At 43.1% G+C, this 23,538-nt stretch overlaps 1 protein-coding gene and 1 non-coding gene across 4 annotated transcripts; both read right to left on the bottom strand.

The window, feature by feature from the left end:
* Positions 1 to 130: 130 nt before the first annotated feature.
* Kpna2 (karyopherin subunit alpha 2) lies at positions 131 to 23,439 on the bottom strand. Of its 3 annotated transcripts, none has more exons than XM_087208598.1 (12): positions 22,577 to 23,439; positions 12,282 to 12,376; positions 12,083 to 12,180; positions 11,792 to 11,929; positions 6,935 to 7,023; positions 5,652 to 5,920; positions 5,217 to 5,311; positions 4,598 to 4,861; positions 4,033 to 4,266; positions 2,977 to 3,159; positions 997 to 1,146; positions 131 to 482 (listed from the first exon to the last, which is right to left on the bottom strand). In XM_087208598.1, the coding sequence occupies exons 3-12, from the start codon at positions 12,155 to 12,157 to the stop codon at positions 390 to 392; spliced, it is 1,590 nt and encodes a 529-aa protein (XP_087064724.1). In that variant the 5' UTR covers positions 12,158 to 12,180; positions 12,282 to 12,376; positions 22,577 to 23,439; the 3' UTR covers positions 131 to 389. The 3 variants fall into 3 exon arrangements, with proteins under 3 accessions (XP_087064724.1, XP_004870301.1, XP_012923096.1); XM_004870244.4 differs by lacking the exon at positions 22,577 to 23,439 and adding an exon at positions 13,363 to 13,565; XM_013067642.3 differs by lacking the exon at positions 22,577 to 23,439 and adding an exon at positions 13,257 to 13,529.
* Positions 1,803 to 1,963, bottom strand: LOC147828784 (U1 spliceosomal RNA). Its single transcript, XR_015450299.1, has one exon. It is a non-coding gene; the product is annotated as a U1 spliceosomal RNA (small nuclear RNA).
* Positions 23,440 to 23,538: the final 99 nt, after the last annotated feature.

Raw genomic sequence — 23,538 nt, 5'->3', positions numbered from 1 at the left:
AAAAAAAAAAAAAAGAATCTGGCAAAAAAAACATTGTCAGCCCTGTAGCCTTGACAGCATCAAGACCACTTCTAGTTAGTGACCCCAATCTACAATGAGCCCAAAGTTGGAAGGCAACACACAGGCATAGTAAAGCAAAGGGTGGAATTTAATCTTTATTTACAGGACACTGCAAAATATGAAATTCCACACAGAAATAAGAAACCCCTTCAGAGGATAAGCTTCATACAGTATGTACAGTTTGGAACTGTTCAAGTATAGTTTTCGTTGTACAAAGTGCTACAATAACAAACCACATTTAAAAAGAGTTCTTAGTAGAGAAACAGAAGACAAACTTATACCGAACATAGTACACAACAAAACTTTGATGCCTTCCTCAGTTGCACCATCTAGAAGTTAAAGGTACCAGAAGCCCCATCTTGAACTTGGAAGGTATAGCCTTCAGAGGTAGTTTCTGGAACAATATTTTGATCTTCTTCTTCCTGCAAATATTAAAGAAACCACCATGTAACCCACAAATATGGCACATTTCTAAGGAGCAGCTTGACTAGAAGGCTGCTTAAGTTCTTCACTTGCATACTTCACCTTTAAGCCTCAACCATACTCTAGTATTGGACAAAAGGAAGAGAATACAGTAAGCTGTTAAAACTTGGCCAATTCTCAAGTGCCTGGGTCTCCTGTCACTTTTCAGCAGCAAAGGAAAAACTGCTTACTAGGCCCTGAGTATGGTCCTGGGATTGGTTCCTTTCCCCATCAACTCTTACAATGAACAAACTTAGTGAAGATACTGATCCCTGCCCCCGACCCCATACCAGGGATCAAACTCAGGAGCTTGCACTTGAGAGGCAGGTGCACTGCCACTGAGCTAAATCCCCGGCCCAAAATATTGATTTCTAAAGCTGTTCAAGATGTCCAAGGGTGTTCATTTGAAAGTAAACTGGTGATTTAAAGCTGGTGATCAGAGAAGCAAATAAATACAGTAAGTTCATTACTTACCTCTACTGAGAAATACTTCTCAATCAAGTTTAATGAGGCCTTGTAGACAGACTCATTTTCATGGTTCTGTAGAGCTTCAATTTTGTCCAAGCCACCACATTCTTCAATCATTATACTAAGCTTCTCAGTTTCACTTAGTTTCTCAGCAGCCTAAAAAGAAAATTCCAAGTTCACTGGTCTATGCTCAGAGTGTTCCTATTTTAATGAAAAAGATAACATCCATGTTTGTGTAGTAATATGTATCAGACAGAAATAAACATCTTGGGCCGGGGATTTAGCTCAGTGGCTACGGCGCCTGCCTTGCAAGCGCAAGGTCCCGAGTTCGATCTCCGGTAACCAAAAAAAAAAGAAAAAGAAATAAACATCTGGCCAGGAGAGGAGGCAGGAGGCACATGCCTGTAATTCTAGCAATCAGAAGGCTGCAGCAGGTTGCCATGGGTTCAAGGCCAGCCTGAACTACATTTGAGACCAACAAAGGGGAAAAAATCCACAAAACAATTTCTTCAATAGAAATCCTGGGTTATTTTACATTTTCTTGAAATTTTCAAGGTGATTAACCTTGGGGGGCGTATATCAGGAATCAAACTCAGGACCTTGTGCTTGCAAGGAAGGCAGCACCACTGAGGTAAATCCCCAGCCTACTTTTTTACTGTAGCTTTCAGCTATACACACCTTACAGTACTTCTCTACCACTTCCATGCATCACAACCACCTGGGCAGGTACAGCACTTGCCTGGCATGTAAGTGCCTGGGTTTAAACCCGGGCACAAAAAATAAATAAAAAACAAATCTGTACAACCTGCCTCCAGGAGAGTAGTCCTCCACAACCACAAACTATGCGACTGAGTTTCCTACATTTGAGGAAGTCACTGAGTCAGCACGTCCAGAATGCAGTGGATAAGCCTGGATACCCAGAGAAAACCACCTTTGTGACCATGGAATCGTATCTCCCCGGCCAGCTAAGTATTCACCTCTGCAACTTCTAAAGTAATCACATTCAGGTGCGATTGGTCTATGTTAAGATAGGGAATTACAGCTGGGCTGGGGATTTAGCTCAGTGGTGCCACCGCCTGCCTCGAAAACACAAGGTCCCAAGCTTGATCCCCAGTACCAAAAAAAAACAACAAACAAAACAAAATGATAGGGAATTTCTATTTTGTAAAAGTACAGTGTAGACAATCTCAAAGTGTAGTCAAGGTGAAGAACCACTGCCTAAAGGCAAATACAATTGGTGGTGTGCTAAGAGCAAATTTCCGTTTGTTGTTTACTAGGGTTAACAATGACACCAAGATTAGATTTTTAAAGTTCTCAATGTTTAGAACACATAAATACGATTTGCTTGAAAAAATAACTTAGGGAGTTTAGATGAAGAGTACCCAAACCGGCCATATACTGGCAAATTATTTCCAGGCACTGTTCTTTACTCAACTTTGTAGGTTAAAATCTCCAGAATGAGAAGTGTAGAAGTTGATGATGAGCAGGCTTACCTAACATTCATCACTATAACAAAGTGCTGGCATGCGTGTATTGACCAAATGTGGAACCAAGAAAAAAACCTAATTCATTTGAATTTAATTTCATCAAAATTCAGTATTAAATTGGGGAAGATAACTGACAAAATAAGTATGGATAATCTCCACTTAATAACTTGACTTCAATGCAAAACCCACCATCCACTCATCTCCTTCTAATCTCATAATCCCTCCCTGTGATATCTTTTACCAAGTGAGGTCCAGCTAGGCACGGTGTCACATACCTCGAGTCCCTGGTACTCAGGAGGCTGAGGCAGTAGAATCACTTGAGCCCAGGACTGAACACTAGCATAGGCAACAGAATCTCTTAAAAAAAAAACTGGGCCCCAAACAGGTTTTCTGACTCGGTGGCCTAGAAGTGAGCAAACTTCGCTGCCATCGCCCCGGTCTTAATAGTAAACTGACTAACATCAAGCCCAAATTCAAAAGCCACCTTGCTAGGACTTACCTGGAAGATATTTGAAATGGCATCCAGAATAACCAGAATAATCTTCGTATCTTTCGCAGTTAAGAGGCTCATCAGTGGTTCTATTATACCACAGTGAACGAGATAGACAATCTGTTCAACGGTCCCACCACTTGTGTAGTTGGTCACAGCCCACACAGCTTCCTTTTGTGTCTTAAAGTCTGCCTAATAAACATAAGATGGTTTTCTTTCAGAACAGTCATACAAGTAAGAGGTCAAATGTACTCTATTACAAAAGCAATGACTAAACTACCAATTGGTTCTACCAACCTCACGAAACCAGCTCTTAACTTGGCAAAAGACTAAGTTAGGTAGATAATAACGCACATATGTTGCTCATTTAACAACCTACCTATTTAGCTGGGCATGGTGACACAGGCCTGTGACCCCAGCCCTGGGGAGGCTGAGGCAGGAGGACTGCCACTAGTTCAAAGCCAGCCTGTGCCACATAGTGAGTAAGAGCCTGAAATACATACCAAAACCCTAACTTAAAAAAAAAAGACAACAAACCCGTTTAATGACTGTTCAGACTTAGAGCCAAGGTGCACTGTTTGGACTTATGATCTCTAGTTTTTGTTTGTACAGTTCTGTACATCTTGTATGGAGCCTCCATGTTTTTTGGTACAGTATACATTTATACAGTACTGTGGTTTGTGCAGATGGTATTGTACAGTAATTTTATGTTGTCACACATGACAGTACTGCACGTAAGAGTTATATAAAGGCAAGGTATTCAAATTGGAGTTTCCTTCAACCATTTCTTTGTTCTGAACATTGCAATGTATATTCTATATACAATTCCTCGTTCAATGAACTAGTTACAGGATCTAACTCAGTCATTAAACACGCAATGTCTGTACTTTCAACAATCTTGTTTTCCCCAGCTGGTACCAGGGATAGAACTCAGGACCTTGTGCTTTCGAGGCAGGCGCAGTGACACTGAGCTAAATCCCCACCCCACACTTTTAACAATCCTGTCAAGAACAGCCTGTCTATAAATACTAACAACCATCTGATTAAATCTGAAGGCCATGTTACCTTAGAGAGGACACTGATGAGGAACGGGACTAATCCATGATTCACGACTTGCTGTATCTGGTCCTGCCGGCCAGCTGTGATGTTTGACATTGTCCAGGTAGCTTCCTTCTGAATATTAGTTTTGGGGTGGGTGAGCAGGCTGGGAAAGACAGCAAGTGCTCCTGCATCTATCACAACCTGAGTCTGTTCATCTGTTCCAGTGACAATATTCCCTATGGCTCTTAGCGCGGGAGTCTGCAAGAGGAAAAAAAACAGTTGATGCTGATGGCCACCTTTTGTCCCAGCACTGCTCAAAAAGTATCTGTGTAAAAAAAAAAAAGTTTTAACACAAGCGCAAGGACCTGAGTTCGATTCCCGGTACCAAAAAAAAAAAGTATTGGGGCCGGGGATTTAGCTCAGTGGTTTTGCCTCCTGCTGCGCAAGCATAAGGACCCGAGTTCGATTCCCGGTACCAAAAAAGTTTTGATAAAGAGGCCCATCATAGCCTGGAATAGGGATTATTTCAATATTATCATTTATGCTTCCTGTACTTTTATACTTTGGCGTCTAAAGGTTAACGACTTACCATAATTGGCAATTCATTTGATCCTAGAAGCTTCACCAGATGGGGCACAACCCCCGTTTTTACAACCATTTCAATGCGTTCATTTGGACCATCCGTAAGGTAAGAAATAGCCCAGCAAGTATCTGCTAATACTTCCAGATCACTGTGATGCAGGAGACGAACCAAAGTAGGAAGAATTTGCTCAACAGCCTCTAACGGGGGTGCAGGATTCTTGTTGCGGCAGAGGTTTGAAAGTGTCCAGGTAAGATTACGTAAGTAACCACCCTAGCAGAAAAGAAAAAAGTAATGAGAAGTGTTGCTTATCTTTTGAGGAAATGGAAGAAATCAAAATTAAAAAGTGAGCAACTGGGCCAGGGATTTAGCTCAGTGGCACCACATCTGCCTTGCAAGTGCAAGGTCCTGAGTTCAATCCTCAGTACCAAAAAAAGTGAGCAACTGCTGGGCATGGTAGCATACATCTGTTATCCCAGCACTTGGGAGGCTGAGGCAGGAGCATCGCTGCAAGTTTGAGGCCAGCCTGGGCTACAGTGACATCAAGGTCAGCCTCAAGTATATAGGGAGACCCTGTCTCAAACAAACAAAAAAAAAGTGAGCAATTTTACTTATATGAGTAACTTACTGCTAAAGATGACATATCAGGAACTCCAAGAAGAGCTAAGAGTGGGTCAACTGCACCATATTTGATAACCAAGTCTCGGAAAACTGAACCATCACCTGAAGGAAAAAAAAAAATCAAGATTAAGAAGCTAGGGATACAGCTCAGTGGCAGAGGATTTTCCTAGCATGCATAAAGCCCTGGGTGCAACCCCAGCGTCACATACACACACAAAAAGCAAAATTAATCTCATCTACTCATCCAGCACCACCCATGTTCAGTGATTGAATACATTATCGGAAATCCCCCAACTTTCTTAGATGCCTCTTTCATCCCTATTGAGGACTGAAGCAAGCTCAAAATGTGACACAAAGGTCACTATTACTTAATAACATGGCTCTTCTTCCAACCCCATTATGATTAGATACATTCAGTTAAAAGAATTTTAAGTCCAAGTACCTGCAATGTTTCCTAGAGCCCACACAGCTTGTTCACTGATGTGAGCATGGGGAGATGCCAATAGAGAAATGAGTGCTGGGATAGCACCTCCATCCACCACAGCCTTGGTCTGTTCTGATGACCCGGAAGCAATGTTAGTGAGTGCCCAAGCAGACTCAAACTGAATGGGACTACAATCAGTTCTGCCCAAGAAGGACACAAATTTTGGAATCAAACCAGCTCGGATTATGTGGTCAATGGGGGGCTGTTTTTCCCGAGAAAGCAGTTTCCTAAAGGGGAAACAAGAAGAAAAGGAAAACCTGAAGGTGATTAACAAAAGAAGTTTGTTTCAAAATGGAATTTGAGAATTTAGAAATTTTAAGTAAAGCACTAAATGTTGACACATCCTGAAACTTAGAGAAAACTGATTTACTTGTAGAGAGCTACACGTGTGGTGTACCTTACTACCATTTTCCAAAAATGTAACTTAAATTACTGTTCTCTTTGTATCTCTGCAAAAATCTACTATGTATTTTTTTTTCCTCTCAGTACCGGGGATCCAATTCAGGACCTTGTGCTTGTGAGGCAGGCTCAGTGCCACTGAGCTAAATCCCTGGCTCTACAATATACTTTGACTTTAAATGCCACTTTAAAGCTGTGAGTGGTGGTGGGTGCAGTGGTGTGCATCTGTAAGCCCAACACTCAAGAGGCTGGGGGCAGGAGGATCACCAGGAATTCAAGGCCAGCCTGGGGTACATACTGAGTTCAAGACAAGCCTGAACTATATTGTGAGGCCCCATCTCAAATCCCCCCCTAAAAGGCTACTTTGACAAAAACTTTTTAAAAAAAATAGATCAAGGGGCCAGGGATTTAGCTCAGTGGTTTCGCTGCCTGCTGCGCAAGTACAAGGACCAGAGTTCAATCCCCCGTACAAAAAAAAAAAAAGATCAAAAGGTTAATAGTTGGGGTGGAATTTTAGGTCATTATAGAAAATTACAGTTAAGGGCCGGGGATTTAGCTCAGTGGTTTTGCCACCTGCTGCATAAGCGCAAAGACGCAAGTTCAATCCCCGGTACCAAAAAAAAAGAAAATTACACTTAAAAGTTTCAATTAAGGAAAATTCAAGCCACACACGGTGGCACACACCTGTAATCCCAGCACTTGGGAGGCAGGAAGATCATTGCCAAGTTCTAGGCCCAGCTGACGTAAACTTTACGTACACCATTTGCCATCTGTCCTTTACGGTCAAAAACATCTAAAGACTAATTTCTTAGGTTACCCAAATTACAGCATCCACAACGTACCTGGCAGCTTGAGTAGCTTGGAGCTGGCCTTCCAGATTATTGCTATTTATGCCTTTGACAATGTCATCAACAGTCCAATTCACAGTACCCTAAAAGAGAAGTGGGGAAAAAAAAAAAAAGAGAAGTGGAATTTTATAAACTATCATTTTGTGACTAAATATAAAAACCCACACTTAACATTATGAGAACACTTTTAAGTCTACAGTGAATTATTAAAAGTTTAGCTCTACATTTAATTTTGTCTATTAAATATTTCACATGTAAAACAGTCCTCAAATTTGGTGTCATAACTTATTGTGGTCTCAACATTTTGCCACAAAAAGGCAGCTGTGAATGAATGATTTAGGGCAGAATGAATGTTATTTCTACATTAGTCTCAATCATTTCCATTCAGCTATGCTTTGAGGGAGAAAGTGAATTACAGGCAACATATGGGGGATTTTCATACCCAAAACTGTAATCACTGTTACTTCCATGATACGAACTACAAATATAAGTTATATGCTGCAAATCACAGTGGAAAGGTTTAAGAACCCAGGCTATTGTTAACTCAAAGAGAATATGCCTGGGCCCGGGGATCTAGCTCAGTCGTTCCACCACTTGCCTCACAAGCGCAAGGACCCTAGTTCAGTCCCCAGTACCAAAAAAAAAGAAAAAAATCAAACAAAATATTCCTTTCTCATTAGGAACTTACAACCTAACAGGAAAAGTGTAATAAGCCGACAAATACCATAAAATGTTAAATGTTGTTATACACCAATTATTCTTAATTTTTGTTGAAGAAATAGGGAACTCCATAATCCTAGAAGATATATCTCCTGCTAGGCACTATAAGATGGGATTGAGTATTTGTACTCTAGAAAAACCATGGAAGTGGGACTTGAGATATAGTTCAGTGGTAAAGACATGCCTAGTATGTTGGAGGCTTTGGGTTTGATCCCTAGCACGGCAAAACAAAAAAGAACGTAGTATCCAAAGGGAGGAAGTACTAAAAGAAAGCATAATATAAAAGATGTAGAAGGGGATTTAGCTCAGTGGCACCACACCTGCCTGGCAAGTCCAAGGTCTTGAGTTCAATTCCTAGTACCAGGAAAAAAATAAATAAATGTAGGAAAGACCTGGCATTTTTGAAGAGATACATTTGAGAACCTAAGCTAATTTATAGTAGGCCTTCATGGGTGTATGGATTTTGAGCAGAGAACATGTCTAAAGCAGTACAGTCACGCATCACTTAATGCTGGAGACATATTCTGAGAAATATGGAGTTATGTGACTTCGTCATTGTTAGATAAACCTGCATAGGAGAGCCTATAGCACACTCACAGTACTTGGTACAGCCTATTCCTCCTGGGCTAGTAACCTATGCAGCACGCTAGGCAATTCTAGCATATTAAATATTTGTGAACCTAAGCAGATATAAATATAGAAAAGGTACAATAAGAAATATGGTATAAAAGATAGAAGAGGGCCAGGGATATAGCTCAGTGGTTCCGTGCCTGCCTCCCAAGCACAAGGTCCCGAGTTTGATCCCCTGTACCAAAAAAAAAAAGCCAAAATGTGTAAGATAAAAACTAAAAGACAGGGCCAAGGATTTAGGTCAGTGGTTTTGCTGCCTGCTGCGCAAGTGCAAGGACCCGAGTTCGATCCCTGGTACCAAAAAAAAAACTAAAAAACTAAAAGACAGAAAATGATACATTGTACAGTGCACTTGCCATGGAGCTTGGAGGACTAGAAATGGCTCTGAATGAGTCACTGAGTGAATGGTAAGAGTGAAGGCCCAGGTCATTCCTATACGCTACTGTGCACTCAGAAACACTGAATACTTAGGCTACTCTAATAAATTTATTAAAAATATCTTCTCTTAGACAACCGAGAATGGGAAAAATTTTTTTACCAGTTATTCCGATAAAGGATTATCTAGAATATATAAAGAGAAAACTCAGAACCCCCTAAATTTAAAGACCCAATGCAAAAATGGGCATCTGAAATAAAAAGACACTTCTCAGTTAAAGAATTAGATACAGCAAATATATAAAAAAGTGCTCAACATCACCAGTCACTCAAGATGCCAAATGAAACAATACGGAGATTGCACCTCACCCCACAAAGAATGGCTGCTATCAAGAAATCAACCAATAACAAATGCTGGAGGGGCTGTGGGGGAAAAGGAACCCTTCTCCACGGTTGGTGAGTGCAGACTGATGCAACCACTGTAGAAATCAGTGTGGAGACTCCTCAAAAAAGTAAAACTAGAGGTTTCTTTTGACCCAGCTATTCCCTTGCTGGTTATCTTCCCAAAAGAATTAAAAGCATCATACCACAGCAATATATGCATACCCATTATAGTGGCACAGTTTGTAATAGCTAAAACTTGGAAACAGCCCAAATGCCCATCAGCTGAAGAGTGGATAAAGATGTGGGTTTTATACAAGGAGTACTACTCTGCCATAAAGAATGAGTTTCAGACATTTATAGCTAAACAGACCTTGAGACCATACTCTTAAGTCAAATAAATCAGACACACGTGTTTAAATACCACAGTTTAGCCAGAGATTTAGCTCAGTGGTTCCACCGCCTGCTTTGCAAGCACAAGGTCCCGAGTTCGATCCTCAGTACCAAAAAAAAAAACAAACCCTAAATACCACAGTTTCTCTGGTGTGAGAAACCAAAGGTGGAAATAAGGACTGAAATGTATAATGGATGTTGGGAAATGGGAACAAAGTATTCAAATAGGAAGGGAAACAAAGGAGGGAGAAAGGGACAAGAAAAGTGAAATTGAAATAAAAGCTTTTGTACATAAGGGAGGGGAGGGGACCTGTGGGGGAAAAAGGGAAAAAATAAAATTTTTAAAAATATATCTTTTCTTCATTATTATGATTTCTATCTAAAATGTTCCCCCTTGGGCCGGGGATTTAGCACAGTGGCACACCTGCCTTGCAAACTCAAGGTCCTGCGTTTGATTCTCCAGTAGCGTGGGGAGGGATCAATTTTAAAATGTTCCCCCAAATTCTCATGTGCTCCTAGGTTGGGCTTTGGGGAGTGGCTGGATGGTGGGTAGGGAGTGTGAATATGGATTAAGGGTGTGATAACTGGATCAGTCCACTGATTGGTTAAACATGGTTCTGGGCGTGGCAGCACCATCAAATAGGCTTGTAGCCTAGATGGAGTAAAAGGGGTAGGAAGACTGCCACTTCACTGCCTGCTTGCCATGGTCTATTTCTCCTCTGCCACTAGGCCCTACCTTGGACTGAAACCTCTACTGTGAGCTAAAATAAACTTTTCCTCCTTTAACTTGTCGATATTGGGTATTTTGTCCTAGCAATGAGAATAGTAACTAAGACATTCATTAATAAACCTTAGCTTACTGTATCACTCCTTTAAATTTTGACTCTGTAATAACTTAGCTTAAAAGCATAATTAACACAAAATGTTTTTCTGTATCTTTATAACCTTTTTATGTTTAACTTTGCATGTTTTGCTGAAAACTAAGACATGAACACACATTAGCCTAGGCCTACGCAGGATCAGCATTATCTATATCATCATCTTTTACCTCATATCTCATCCCTCTAGGTCTTCAGGGGTAGTAATGTGGTACAGAGACCTGGCACTTCCTGCCTCCTGGAATACATCATGAAAAACGTGCCCGAGAAGTCACTCTTTTCAGAAATACCTTCAGGGTAGTTTGCATGTTTTCTGTATTATTGTGCCATTTTTTGCAGTTCTAGAGATTGAACCTAGGGCCTTTGCAATGAGCTATGTCCTAGCTCTTTATTTTTAATTTTGAGATAGGGTCTCACTAAGACACCAAGTTGCCCAGGCTGGGCTTGAATCTGCAATCCTACCTCAGCCTCCCAGAGTGCTGGGATTACAGGCATGTTACATGCCTTCTTTGGTTCATTAGTTTGATCACTGATTTGCTTATAACCAGATAATGTACATGAGTATTGTGTGTGGTCTATTAATGAAAACCTTTCAGTGTGGGGACCCACGTTTTTAAGCTTTTTAATAGTCCGCTGAGGTCTGCAAAAGTTTCTGACAGACCCTTCACTACAAATTTTTTCTTCTGCAGTCTCTTTTTCTCTTGCTTCCTCTTTAGCTATGAACGCCTAGTCTAGTTCCATTATAATCTTATGGGCCCATCATCACGTGTGCAATCTGTAGTTGACATACTGTGGCATGAAAAGTACATTAATATACTTTTGGAAAAGCTTTATAAAAAGACACAGTATGGCATAGAATAAATGTTAAGATAAATTAGGAAGCCACTTATTTCAGGAAGACTTGAACAAAATTGGCACCAAGTAAAAAAAAATACCAAATAAGTCACACTAAGCAGTTGGTTCTGAACACAGTGTTGCAATGGCCAGATCAAGATATCCAAGTAGAAACGCAGGGAAAACACAGCAAGAGCAAAACTAAAGGATGACCTTGGAATTAGCTTCAAAAGATTACTCAGCCCAGGACCACCCAGGAAAAATTTTAAAAGACTATAGAGGACACTTAAAGAAGACAATCACTAGATGTGGTGGCCCAGGCCTGTGGTTGAGGCTGAGGAGGAGGATCCCCTTGACACCAGCCTGAGCAACACAGTGAGTTGAGGCCAGCCTGAGCTACATAGTGAGACCCTGTCTCAAAAAGCAGAATCTATCAGAAATGACTGGGGGCAGAAAAAGTCTCCACAGGGCTGGGGATTTAGCTCAGTGGCACCGTGCCTGCCTCACAAGCACAAGGTCGTGAGTTCAGTCCCGGGTATCAATAAAAAAAAGTCTTCACAGTCAAAACCATAAGATATCCATCCTATGCCATTATTAATTTTCTGGATTTACCATAGTTCATAAACTAAAATACATTTACCTGGTTGTTTCGGTTTTCCTGCAGTGGTGAAGTAGCATCATCAGGAAATGAGCTGACATTCCTCCTTTTCAGCATCTGATCATCCTTCTTAGCTTTCCTTAGCTCCACATTAACTTCTATTCTTCGCCGCCTCATTTCCTTGAGAAAAAATAACAGATCGTTTCACCTACCTCATCAGTTTTTGTTACCAGATGACAGCATTTAAAAAAAAAATCTTTCAAAAGGCTTTGCCCCTTCTCAAATATCTTCCCATTTAAAAAATACCAACGGAAAGCAACAGAAGGTACTCACTGTACTGTCTTTTCCCTTGTTCTTGAATCTGTTCAGCCGGGCAGCTGGTGAATTAGCATTCTCATTGGTGGACATGGTTATAAAACAAAGAGAGAAAGCTAAAAGATGGGGGACAGAAAAAAATTTCCCTTTTATCATTCTGTTTTGTCAGTGAGAACACCAAATAAGAGTAGAATTATCAAGAATATATTGAATCTACCTCTTCAAGTTTTCAGCACTATGGATGTAGTTTTAGTCAAAGGATAATCCTTTTACTTCCCACCCCTACAAAGGGATGAACTTTCTGGAGCAGATCTATCAGAAATATAATAAAAATAAAAGCCACATAAAATTTAAATTTCTAGTAAGCACATTCTTAAAAAAGAAAAATTAACTTTTAATCATACTTTTAACCCAACGTATCCAAAATACTGTCATCTAAGCATGCTATCAATGTAACAGTTGAGATTTTTTTTTCTCGTATCTTTAAAATCCTGTATGTCTCAATTTGGATTAGTCACCTTTTAAATACTCCAGAGCCACAAGCTTGACCACCATGGTGTCAAGCAATGCGGCTTTACATTCTAGAATCCATTATTGTTAATGGAACTCCAAGCAAGGGAACTCTCAACCCTAGGTCCTCAGGACAATAAATTCAGATCCTCTGGAGGCTACTTTACCGTCTTTGAAATAGCCACCATAAGTACATACTCCCTATGAGAGCTAAATATAATTGTTGTGTCTCGTTGCATTATTGAACCTTCCACAACAATCGTTAACACTGAAAACTGCGACAAAATGCTGTTGCTGCGTCTCGGGCTTCTCACACATTTGTTTCTCACTCAATGCACTCAACTAGAATGAGACATCAATTGTGCCTCATTCAGACTCAGATACTTAAAAAGCTGTCTCCCGGGAGTGACAAAAGTCAAAGCCCTCCTTAACAACTGGCCATCTTTAATTCCTTTATGCTCGTCCGAGACACCACTACGTTTAGAGCTGGGTCTTCCTCAACTGTCCCCTCCCTCGCCAGGCTCCGTCCCCGGCCCTCCCCGCGGAAGCAGCAGCGACGCCAGCGGGCAGGCCAGGCTGCCGGGCCCCTACCGGGCTGGGCTCCACCCGATTCCCTGGGCCGCGACGCCTTAAGAGCTTTCGCTGCCGCTCGCAGCGCCCCAAAGCCCCGACCCCGCCTTACAAAACTAAGCCGGTTCGGTCAACGAACGACGCGCCCCAGGCATCGACAACCAGGGAGGCCAGAGCCAGGCCCAGAGTGTAGCCCGCGCCTCCCTCCCGCCACCTACGAGCCAAGCGCAGCCAGCAGACAGCTGTTGCCGCTTAGGCCGGAATCCGGCCTGAGTTGGCTCCTCCAAAGCAAGCGCAGCCGATAGACTCAACCGCTGAGGTCAGAGCTCTACCAACAGGTCCACCGCAGCTGAGCCCCAAATCGGTGTGCCTCGTGCAGCCTGCCGGCGCGATTTAAATTTCCCGGTGACTCCGCATTCCGATTGGCTGGTTCGAGCCTAAACTGTGCGTACATTGGCGGATTTGAAAAACACGTTAGGCGTGGGGCGGGGGGTCCGTAAAGCCTGGAAGAAGGGAAAGCTAGCATCGCGAGATGAGGGAGGGGCCGGACGATCCCAGAATGCTTTGCGGGTCTAGGGGGAGGGCTGGAGAACTTGGCAGGCAGCGCCGAGGGGCGGGCTCCAGCGCCGTAGGGCCAAACGTAGGGCTGCTGGGAGTTTGCGCTACGTTTAAGCGACAAGCATAAACTACAAAATGATTCTCAAACTCATTATTTTTTAAAAAACTTTATATACAAAGATGTTGACTTGCATCTTTTCCAGCTGGAACACAGAAGGGACTTGGGTTTCTGGCCACTGTGGGAGGGAGGAGTGAAGCCGACTTACCTTGCATTTTTGAGTTTCCTTTTTTACAATTGCGCTATAAAAGACTATAAAAGCTGCAAACACGCTAACGTGAGGTTTACTGTGCCTGCTTCCCCACTTTTAAAAATAAGTGCAGGGGGCCGGGGATTTAGCTCAGTGGTTCCGCCGCCTTCCTTGCAAGCGTAAGGACCCGAGTTCGATCCCCGGTACCAAACAAACAAACAAAAAAACCAAAACAAAAAGCACAATGTCATCTAGCCAGGGATTTAGCTCAGTGGTTCCGCCGCCTTCCTCGAAAGTGCAAGGTCTTGAGTTCAATCCCCGATACCAGAAAAAAAAAAGAAAAAGAAGTGCAGGGTGTGGTGGTGCACGCCTGTAATCCCAGAACTCGGGAAGCTGAGGCAGGAGAATCGAGATGAGCTGGAGGCCAACCTGGGATACACAGTGAGTTCAGGGCCAGCCTGGACTACAAAGGGAGACCCTGTCTCAAAAAAACAAAAATAATTTTTTAAAAATAAGTAATTTCAAATGCAGAATTGCAAATGTTTACCTAGAGTCGCCAAATATTAATATTTTGCCTCATTTCCTATATCTCCGCATATGTATTTGTGTATACACATAACATTATCTTTATACAATACTTCTTGTGACTTTTGAATGTAAGTTTCAGAAGTCATGTCTCTTTACTGATAAATATTTCTCAATGCAGCTCCATTCTTTTATATAACAGCACCACAAATCAAATTCAGGGGGGAAAAAAAGAACTTTCACATGCATTTAATAGTCAGTGTTCACGTTTTGTCATGTACTTTTTCTAAAACTTTATCGAACATGTTTATAAACATCAGGATCGTGGGTCGTTTTTGTTTCTTTCTGTAGTTTGTAACGCGTCCTAAAGGAATACGTTAGAAAAGTACCGCTTTACTTTTTATCACAAGTACATTCAAACGGTGAACCTCGTCCACTCTTGCAAGCATGCACGCCAGCCTCGCTCCGGTGCCGCAGCTGAGGAGTAGGGTTGCCGAGACTAGCAAGCAGCCTCATCCCATCCCCCTCGGTGCAAGAATGTGGAAGGAATTCGTCCCTAAACCAATCATTGTGGGACACTCTCTGGACTACTGTGAATGCTTCAGGAGCAGGCACATGACCTAAATTCATCCAGCTGGGAAGCCTATGCCTTTTGTTTAGTGGCTGGAGGTAAGCAAGCAGGCTCTGTTCTGAATAGAGGACTGTGAATTCTAGAACTTGAATAAGGAAATCTAGAGAGCTGACTGAACAATCTACCCTATCACCGAAAATTGCGATTATCCTTCTAAAGGGTTTTACACGTGTTGATACATTTAATTGCCTCACCTCACTGAGGCAGTCCTATTATCTGTTCGATTTCACAGGAGAACACTGAATTGTGAGTGCTTAAGTGATGTGTGCAAGCTTACACAGCCAACAAATGGCAGACAGGATTCGGACCCAGGTAGTCAACCCACGATTCCCGCTTTGAACCACTATTCTGTACTTGCACCTGAAAATAACTTGAAACAGAAGCTGTATCCTTGGAAGGATGCAGTTTGTCCTAGGGGACCATGCTTCCACCACTCTTAGCTATGGTAGTTTAGATGGGGATAAAGGAAGGTCCTTACCTAGCCTAAGCCAATCAGTACATTCTGTTCTTGGCCACAGAGACTGGTTTGATGATTGCTGTGGTTTCAGTGTGTCTACCAAAGGTTCATGTGCTAGGGCTTGGTCCCCAGTGTGTCCATGTTGAGAAGTGGTAGAAAGTTTAAAGGCTGGGCCTTAGCCAGGCGTGGTGATACATGCCAGTGATCCCAGCACTCTGGAGGCTAAGGCAGGATGATCACCTTGAGTTCCAGGCCAGCCTGAACTACAAAGAGAGACTCTGTCTCAAAAACAACAAAAACTGGCTGGGCATGATGGTTGTGAACACCTGTAATTCCAGCACTCGGGAGGCTGAGGCAGGAGGATTGCTGCAAGTTCGAGGCCAGCCTGGGCTACATAGTTCAGGGCCAGCCTGAACTACAAAGGGAGACCCTACCTCAAAAAAAAAAAAAAAGGTGGGCCGGGGATTTAGCTCAGTGGTTCCACCACCTGCCTCGCAAGCACACGGTCCCAAATTCGATCCCCGGTACCAAAACAAAAACAAAAACAAAAACAAAAAAGGTGGGGCCTGAAGGGAAGTAATCAGGTTGGAGGCTGCCCTCAGAAGGAATTAGTGTAGCGCTCATGGGACTCCGGCTAGTTCCTGAGACAGTGGGTTGTTATAAAAAGAGAAAGAAAGGGTGGAGGAGGAGGGGAGAGTGAAGAGAAGATGAGAGCCAGCCTGGCCTAAATGTCTCTTGCTTCCTGCCTCCCACATGACCTCTCCCTCTTGAAAGTGCTCATGTTGGTGTCCCCAAGAAGATTCCCCACCAGAGATGATCAGATGGCAGCAAGATGCCTCTGACACTCCAAAACTGTGAGCTAAAAAAACCTCTTTCCTTTCTATATCACATGGCATCAAGTGTTTTGCTATAGCAACATAGTACGAACTAAGACAGCTATGACAACGTAATCAGTTATCTACTGAGGGCTTTGAAAGTGAGACATCCACTCTCTTTTGCTGATGATGGAGCTACTGCAGAGAAGCAAATCTAAAAGGCAGATCCTGGTGCCCAAGGCTGGTTCTATTCATGGACTTTGATTACATCTGAATTAATTCATGTTTTTACTACACCAAATTGAGTTGAGCATTATGTCATTTGCATTGGAAAGATTCCTTTTTGTATAGTGCTGGAGATCAAGCTAAGTGGCACTCTATCACTGAGCTACATTTCCAATTCTATTTTTATTTTTTATTTTGAAACAAAGTCTAAGTTACTAAATTGTCCAGTCTGGGCTGGAACTTGTTTGTTTGTTTTTGATATAGGGAATTGAACTCAGGACCTTGTGCTTGCCAGGCAGGCTTGGCACCACTGAGCTAAATCCCTGGCCTGAAAAATTCTTAAATAAGACTTTTTTTTTGAGACAGTGTCTCACTATGTAGTTCAGGCTGCCTTGAACTCACTGTATAGCTCAGGCTGGCCAGGAACTCACAGCAGTCCTCTTGTCTCAGCCTCCTAAGTGCTAGGATTACAGGTATGGACCACCATGCCTGGTTTAAATAAGAGTCTTAACTCCCCACTAGAATGCAAGTTCAATAGAGGCAACAGTTATGATCTGTTTTGTTCACAACTGAATTGTCAACACTCAAAACCATATCTTGCACATTGTAGTATACAATAAATGTTCATTAAATGAGTGAATGATACACGTGCCCCTGAGACTTCAGGTAATAACTCTATAGGCCTGAATCTCTAAGATGCTATCATGACATTTAAATCTGAGAACAGATGATATAAATAAATAGTCCCTGAAGCCAGGAGCTTGAATAAAGTGTCTAGCAGAGAGTAAGTGAAAGGACACTCAGAAAAAAGGCTATTGAGGCTAGGCATGGTGGCACATGGCTGTAATCCCAGCATTTGGGAGCCTGAGGCAGGAGGATTCAGGCCAACCTGAATTACATAGTTAGACCCTGTCTCAAAAAACAAAACAAAACAAACAAAAAGGCCATGGAATCAAGCCATGAACCAATGGATTGGACAGATTGTATGACTGATAAGACATATGACTGATGATATTTAACAACAAATCTCAGGATCTGGCCATACCTGAAACCAGTGTACCTTAGTACTTCCATTTGGTGAGCCTAAAAATTCCTCATTTGTGTGTATGTTTCAATTAACTAGCTTAAGCTTTCTGTCCTGAGTGAAAGGTTTTTTTTTTTTTTTTAGACAAGGTCTCAATATGTAATTCAGGCTGGTCTTGAACTTACTATGTAGCCAGACTGGCCTCAGACTCACATAGACCCTCCTGCCTCAGCCTCCCAAATGCTGGGATTGCAGGCAGGTGCCACCATCCCCAGCCTGAGTGAAAGATTTCTATGTAATGGTCCAGTCATTTGCAACAAGAATTCTAATGTATTAGTCCATTGTCATAGTTGCTTAGACTGCAATAACAAAATACCACAGGCTGGGTGACTGAAACAACAGAATTAATTTTCTTGGTGAATTTTTTTTTTTTTTTGGGGGGGGTACCGGAGATCGAACACAGGACCTTGCACTTGTGAGGCAGGGGCCAGAACCACTGAGCTAAATCCCCAGCCCAGAATTTATTTTCTTATAGTCAGTGAATTAATTCATTGATGGATTCATAATTTGAGGCATTATTGGAAGGCTATTAGGGGACAGAAACTTAGGATGTGGGCTTCGGGGGAGGGAATGCCTAATGGGGACACAACCTTAGGAACAGTATCTTGTCCTTGGCCCCTTCCTCTCAGCTGTCTGTCTGCTTCCTGACTTCCATGAGGTGAGCAGCGTTCCTCTCCCAGACCCTTATGCCATGTTTCTGCCTCACCACAGGCCTAAACACAATGGAGCCATCTGACCATGAACTGAAACCTCTGAAACCATGAGCCAAAATAAACCTTTCCTCCTGTTAGTTGTTATTCCCAGGTATTTTGTCACAGCAACAGAAAGCTAACACAGGGTCCTAGCATTGTGACCTCTTCTTCTAGCCCTAATTACCTCCCAAAGGCCCCATCTCCAAATACCATTGCAGGGTAGGATTTCAATTTGGGAATATTGCTGAGGGACACATTCAGTCTATAACATCCTTTCAGGTTCTCTGTCTTTGAATCTGGATTGGAAACTCACAGAGGAAGAAAGGGGTTGGAGCTGAGTTGTCAGAAGCAGCCTGGGGGCGGGGGGAGCCACTTGCTGCTGAGGCTGACAGCCTTTGGTTTCTGTCTTCTTTCTAGGCTTTCTTGTTAAGCCTCAGTTCTGTGAACTATATAAACTATATATACAACAGCCCTCAAACCAGCCTCTTTCTGATCTGAATTAGAGTGGCAGCAATCACTGACTGGTCACCAAAACCCATGTTCCACCTTGTATTTGGTGTAATTGTTGCTGCCAAGTGGGTGCCAGGCCAGTGATTCTTTCTCAGTCTCCTTGGATCCAGGACAGGTCATAAGCCTGTCCCAGCCATAAGTGCTGGGTTTGTCTTCTGGGTCAGACCTTAAGAAGAAGGTACAGTGGTACCTCAGTTCATGTACTTAATTCTTTCCACGATTCTGGTAGCAAACCGAGTTGGATGAGAACCAAATCAAATTCAGTGGTCAGGTTCAATGTTGACCTTAGGGGAAATTTGATTTGGTTCTCGTCAAGTTCGGTTAGCAACCAGAATTATGGAAAGAATTGAGTTCGTGAACTAAGGTACCACTGTATATCTCTTTTTTCTTCTCTTTTTTTTTTTTTTTTTTTGGTATCAAACTCACTCGGGACCTTGCGCATGCGCGGCAGGCGCCGGAACCACTGAGCTAAATCCCTGGCCTCTTCTCTTTTTTCTTCTCTCTCCCCTCTCCCTCCTCTTCTTGGCTTACAGCAGAGGAGCATAACCACATTGGAAGCCATATGTCAAAGATGGTGGCACAGCAAGATGGAGGGACTCTGGGTCCCTGGGTCAGCTGCCAGTCAGAAAAGTCCTCTGTTAGGGCCGGGGATTTAGCTCAGTGGTTTCGCCCCCTGCTGCGCAAGCGCAAGGACCTGAGTCCTCTGTTAGATTTTGCATAAGAAAAATATATATATCTATTGTGAAAGGCCATGGAGATGGTTGGTTTATCTTGTATGGCAGCTCGAATGGCTCTAATTAATATGGCTCAGAGCTGGCCTTTGTTGCCAGCAACCCAAATCCCCCAGACTGAAGGAACAATTGGTACTTGGATTAAGAAGCTGGCAATAGACTCACAGGGAAAGAAGAGGCGGTTTGAAGTGTTTAGTTCAGAGTCTAAGCGGGAGCGAGGGGTGAGTGATTTTCTCTAATAGAATACAACAGGTGGCAGTCTATGGAGTGCAAATGATGTGTTATCACCCTTCCAGAGGGAAGCTTTGGGGATGCAGCAGCTGCAGCAAAAGACATTTAGAAGGGATGAGAAAGCTGAGGTGCATTCAGCTGGCACACTCATGTTGGCCTGTCATTGGATTTCAATGATTTTTGAAAGTCCTTGGGGACTTTTTTGGGGGAGGGGGGACTTTTTTTTTTTAACAGGGTTTCTCTCCCTCTCTCCCTCCCTCTCTCCCTCTCTGCCCTTCCCAGCTACTGACTTCTTGCCCTCAGTGGACACTTATGACATCCAATGACCAGTTCACTGAAGAAGGCTGAGGTCAAGCAGGAGCTCTGTGGGACACTTGGTATTAGCTGAAGCAGACTGCTTGGGGTTGATGGTCTCACATGGAGGTGGCCCGAAGGAGAGTAGAATAAAGAGAACTCCCTGAGCAGTACACTTTCGGGGGGATGCTTTTTTCTGAAAGTACAAATAGCCTAAGATGAGACTCTACATTGATCTGATTCCCAAATACTGAAACACAGTTTATCTGGCTGGGTAGTACAATGAACATTAATTGTTTATGTTGTCCACTTAGTTACTTTTCTCTTATTGCTGAGACAAAATACCTGACACCCAAAGTTAAAGGGGGAAAAAAGTTCATTTAGCCCACAGTTTGTAAAGGTTTCAGTTCATAATCGGCTGGCTCCAAGGCAGGGTGGCACGACAGGAGGGCATCACAGAGGAGAAATAGTTCATGGCAAGCAGAATACAGCAAAAGCAAGCAAGCAAGGAGCCTTAACAGTGTCTTCCTGCCCTTTTATTTTATCCAGGGTGGGTGTAGCTCACCCCCTTAATCCTAGTGCTCTTGAGCCTAGCATTGCACTATTAATCAATCCCCGTGTCACATGCTTTAGATCCAGCCACCTCTGTTATTAGGAAGGAAAATGGATAGTATGTGATGTGCTCTGTTACCAGCACAGTGCTGGCTGTTGTATTGTGTCTGTACATCCCATCACATCTTCAAAATGTCCATCCTTGTGTGTGTCATGAGATACCCAACACTGTATTAGGAAATAGGATTTGTGCTAGATGATTTTACCCAACTGCAAGCTAATGTAAGTGTTCTGAGAGAGTTTAAGGTAGGCCAGGCTAAGCAGTGATGTTCTGGTTAGGTTTATTAAGTGCATTTTGGACTTACGAAACTTTCAACTTACAATGGGTTTATCAGGACATAACCACATCAAATTGAGCAGCATCAAAAAAATTGAAGAGCATCTGTAGTCAGAGATTGGAACAGTAAGACAATGATTGAAGGTACAGGTGGTTGTGGATGATGTACATATGTGGAGGATGATACAGGTGGATGTATGTACCTTGGAATGACTTTAAAGGGTGTGGAATTTGAGTCAGAGGAATATTCATCCAAGGCCTCCACAGCAGAACAGGTTCTTCCTGCCACCAAGCTGCTTGTCAGTCTACCTGTCCTGTTGTTTCCCCACACAGCCCACTTGCTGGTGTCAATTACCTGGTGGTCTGGCTAGACCAGTGACAGCAAACCTTTTAGAGAAGAGTGTCCAAACTGCAACCCCAAACCCACTTATTTATTTGCTCGAGAAGGTCTCATTCAGACCAGGCATGACAGATTACAGGTGTACGCCACCATGCCTGGCTGGGCTTGAACCTTCTGTATCAGCCTCCAGAAGTGCTGGGATTACATGCCTGCACCACCACATCTAGGGCCACTTACATATTTTACCTATGTATTATTTTCTTTTTTTTCTTTTGGTACGGGGGATCGAACTCTCGTCCTTGCGCTTGCGCAGCAGGTGGTGAAACCGCTGAGCTAAATCCCTGGCCCTAACCTATGTATTATTTTCTAACATGCATTGATCATTTGGAACATATTGACTGAGTTTTGCAGGTCTTCCAAGTGCTGATTTATTGTATTATATATGAAAACACATTAATTTTAATACCTTCTATATCACTTGGAAAGTGTGTTTGATAATTGTCAAGCTCATAGCGGTAGATACAAAGTTTCAAGTTTTTAAATGGTTCTTGAAAGTTTGAGTTGTTTCATCAGCAATAAAATAGTGTCAGTGATTTCCACTGAAGTGACACCCTCCTTGTGTTCACTTTCTCAAAAATATCTCCAGAATACCCACGTCTAAACAGTTTGTCCATCAGTCATTCTTTCAAGTAAACATATTTCCACTGACAAAGCAGCTAGTTCAGACTACTACTCAAACATCCCACAAGTGTTTTCAAGAAACAACTATTGTATTTTGATATGAGGTAGAAGAGATTTACACATACTTCCCAGTTTGTCAAATTAAGCAAATATTAAAGATGAGTACTGAAGAGCTGGGGGTTAATGCAATTATTCGTAGGGTCAGGAGACCCTACACTGAACCCGGCCCATTCAGCCACCTGCTACCATTAGTCTGCAGGGAATGATTATGAGCATTAACAACCCTCAGCCCTCCCAGGGGGAAATGTTACCCACTTCTGCCTCGCACCATGATCAGTGCAAACGTCAACCAATGAAAGATGGCTTAGCTTTCAAGAGCATTTCCTGGATGCCTCAGGTTTCACAGGCCACACGTGATAACTGATACATCACACAAACAAAATGTGAATACTATACAAACACGTTTATAGTGGTTAATGCTAAATGAGACTTAGGGTCACTTTTTTCTTTGTTTCACTTACCCATACTTTATATTTTGAGACAGGGTCTCACTGTGTAGATCAAGCTGGCCTTGAATTTGGGATGTAGTCCAGGTTGGCTTCAAACACTCAGCGATCCTCCTGCCTCAGCTTTCCGAGTGCGGGGATTACAGGCGTGCACTACCATGCCGGTCGTACTTTATGTTTTTGAATTTCAAAGAACGGGTATTACACACAAAAAGAATGTTTTTGAAAACCTCCAAATGCAGCACTTTTACACGCAGCAAGCATAGACAAATTGTGCGTAGAACCAGAAAATCTATACATTTTTATCCAAAATGTAGCTTAAGGACGAAAGGGAAAAGTAATACTCTCTAGTCAAGGATCTTGTATTCCATCTCCCCTTTACCCGAAGAGATCAAGGACACAGGGAGAGGAAAGCGGATTTCGGTGAGGGCGGCCGGGAGGGCAGATGTTAAGTCCCGCTGGGGTGAACCGTTCACGCTGGAACCTGCCAACAGTCGCCAGTACATACCAGGTTATCAAGTTAATGTTTGTTGAGTGAAAGCACAAATGAAAGGGAGGGAGGAGGCTGTGATGCAAACCGTGGGAGGGGGTGCAGGGGACCCGGCGATCTGTACGGGGCTCAATCGCCGGTGCCTCCCGGAAGGACCAGGCTCTGAAAAATGAAGACGTCCAGGCCCGCCCAGGCCAATCGAACGGCGGAGGGAAGGGCAGCTTGGAACGTGGTTTAACGTTCCGAGCGGACTCCCACCAGCCAACGCTGAGAGGAACCCGGCGGAGAGAGACCGCCGGGACGCCAGCCGTGCGAACCACACAAAGTCCCCACGCCGCAGAGTGCGGAGGGTCCCGTACGATTTCTTGAAAGTTGGGACGCAACTACGGAGGTGGCGCAGGCGCACAGGAGGCTCGGTCCGCAGGCCGGAACGCGGCGCAGGAATGCGGCGCAGGAATGCGCAGGCGCGTGCTGTCTGCTGGCAGTG

The sequence above is a fragment of the Heterocephalus glaber genome, unplaced genomic scaffold (genome assembly GCF_053883595.1).
Source record: "Heterocephalus glaber isolate CG9 unplaced genomic scaffold, H.glaber_assembly_v1.0 deba00000937, whole genome shotgun sequence".
NCBI classification, from domain to species: domain Eukaryota; kingdom Metazoa; phylum Chordata; class Mammalia; order Rodentia; family Bathyergidae; genus Heterocephalus; species Heterocephalus glaber.
Note: the sequence above shows the minus strand (reverse complement) of the source record. Positions and strands in the feature narration are given on the sequence as shown.